Raw genomic sequence first — 2007 nt, forward strand, 5'->3', positions numbered from 1 at the left:
GTAGAATAATAAAAAAATCACCAAAAAATAAAATTAAAATCTGTGAAAATGATACAAACCTTTGGAACTTTACATCCAAAAAATCTACGGCCCGGATATGATGGTGTCCTTGAAGTTCTTAAAGGACAAAATTCGAAAAAATAACACAAATCGGGAACCTCAACATTAACAGAATTTTTCGACATTCTCATAAAAAATGAGAGAAAAAATAATTTAAGAGAAATTTGATAGTGAGATGAGAGAAATTGAGAGAGAATTGAGCTAAGGAGGAGAGAATGAAAGAAAAAAAAGGAAATTAGGTTAAAAAAAGGGAAAGTGAAGGGGATGGCAAAAGTAATGTTATTTAACCTTAACTTTTGCCACATGAACTGCTTTTTCACTCCTCCCGCGCCTCCCGTGATTACACAGCACGCGATGTGCCATGTAGGCAAAAAATGCTTGATTGGATCAAAATTGGGGGGGGGGGGGGGGGTAGGGGCCTGATAGATATAGGTCTTAGTTTAGGGGTCTAAGTGAATTTTCGAAACAAGTTTGAGGGTCTGTCAATGGCTTTAGCCATGTGAAAATTTACGATGAACATGTGTGTGGCTATAAAAGTTTCTCATTGATAGTAAAATAAAAAGTTCAAACTAAATTAGTTTCAACGTAAAAAGAGTCATTTTTTAAAAAACTGATTGGAAAGAAAACACATTTATGTAAATCAAAATGGAGGGAGTATTTGTTAATGGATATATAAGGCCATTAACTTTAAGGATAAATTACACAAAATCAAAACTTAAGAGACTATATTACCCAATAGCCCTTACCTTTTTAAAATTTACATTAAATTTCGATTTTCAACTTTACTCTTGATACATATCAACAAAATCTTACATCCTATTTTTATCCATCATTAACTCATGCAAGATATAGTTTTTTTCAAAGATTTCCTTCGCTAAAATCTCTCCCAAATTATAATCAATTAAAACATCTTCCATCTCCAAACTCTTTTTTTTCAAAGATTTATTTTCCTAAAATCTCTCCTAAATTATAATATTAACATACTGCCACCACCAACCAAGTCAAGTCGTATCCCCTCAAATTTAATAGGACAACTTACATACTCTCTCTCAATATCATCGGCTTCTCACTTCAATTCAACTTGCACAAAAATAGCTATATAATTCAATTTTTTACCTTTCTATAGTAAAGTTATTATGTACAACAATTAATATCTATCAATATTAGTATTCAACTCCTTCTGACTCAATAATTAAATTTTGATCCAACAAAATCTCTTTTATAGTATAACCAGCTCGACTCGAATCAAAACTCCTTACAATTCTCCCAAATTATAATCATTAGTTAAAACATCTTCCATCTCCATTACTCCATCTTCTTCAAATTGTCAATGTAACGACATTAAATTGTAAATTTTTTCAGTTATTTCAAAAGGGTGAGTTAATTGTTTAAATGGATTTTAAGTTAATCTGCTTGATACATATATAAAAATATTAATTTTCTGGATACATTTTCATAATGTAACGGTGATTCATATGAATGATACTTTTGTTATCAGTATATGGGTGATATATTTGTTGACACTGCATGAGTGATACATTTTGTTTTTAGATTATTGTTGATACATTTTATTGACAATGTATGAGTGATACATTTGCCGTCAGATTATTGGTGATACATTTAACCTCTTAAAATTAATGCAGACAATATTAATATGCATCACAGAACTTTCATAAACATTTAAGACGAATCATATAAATTTCAAACTTACGCTCTTTAAATATGAATCAGAAATTTCAAACTTCAACTTATATGTCAAGCATGCTAAATGTATCATATATATTGAATATCTAAGTTAAAAAAAAATCATAGAAATACAATCAAATGTATCACACATATTTCAGATGTATCACATAGTAATCCTCCGCCGCCAAGTAATAATTCAGATTTCAGATGTATCACGTATTCAAATAATAATTCTTCTTCTCCTTCTTCTCTTCTTCATTC

General features: G+C 29.9%; 1 protein-coding gene across 1 annotated transcript in view; it reads right to left on the reverse strand.

Moving 5' to 3' along the window:
• Positions 1–185, reverse strand: part of LOC124892927 — an 829-nt gene extending 644 nt beyond the window's left edge. Inside the window, exon 1 of the mRNA XM_047404104.1 lies at positions 60–185. Coding sequence (XP_047260060.1) covers positions 60–185 — 126 coding nt within the window. The remainder of the gene's footprint in view (positions 1–59) is intronic.
• Positions 186–2007: the final 1822 nt, after the last annotated feature.

This window comes from Capsicum annuum, unplaced genomic scaffold (genome assembly GCF_002878395.1).
Source record: "Capsicum annuum cultivar UCD-10X-F1 unplaced genomic scaffold, UCD10Xv1.1 ctg5204, whole genome shotgun sequence".
In the NCBI taxonomy this organism is placed as follows: Eukaryota; Viridiplantae; Streptophyta; class Magnoliopsida; order Solanales; family Solanaceae; genus Capsicum; species Capsicum annuum.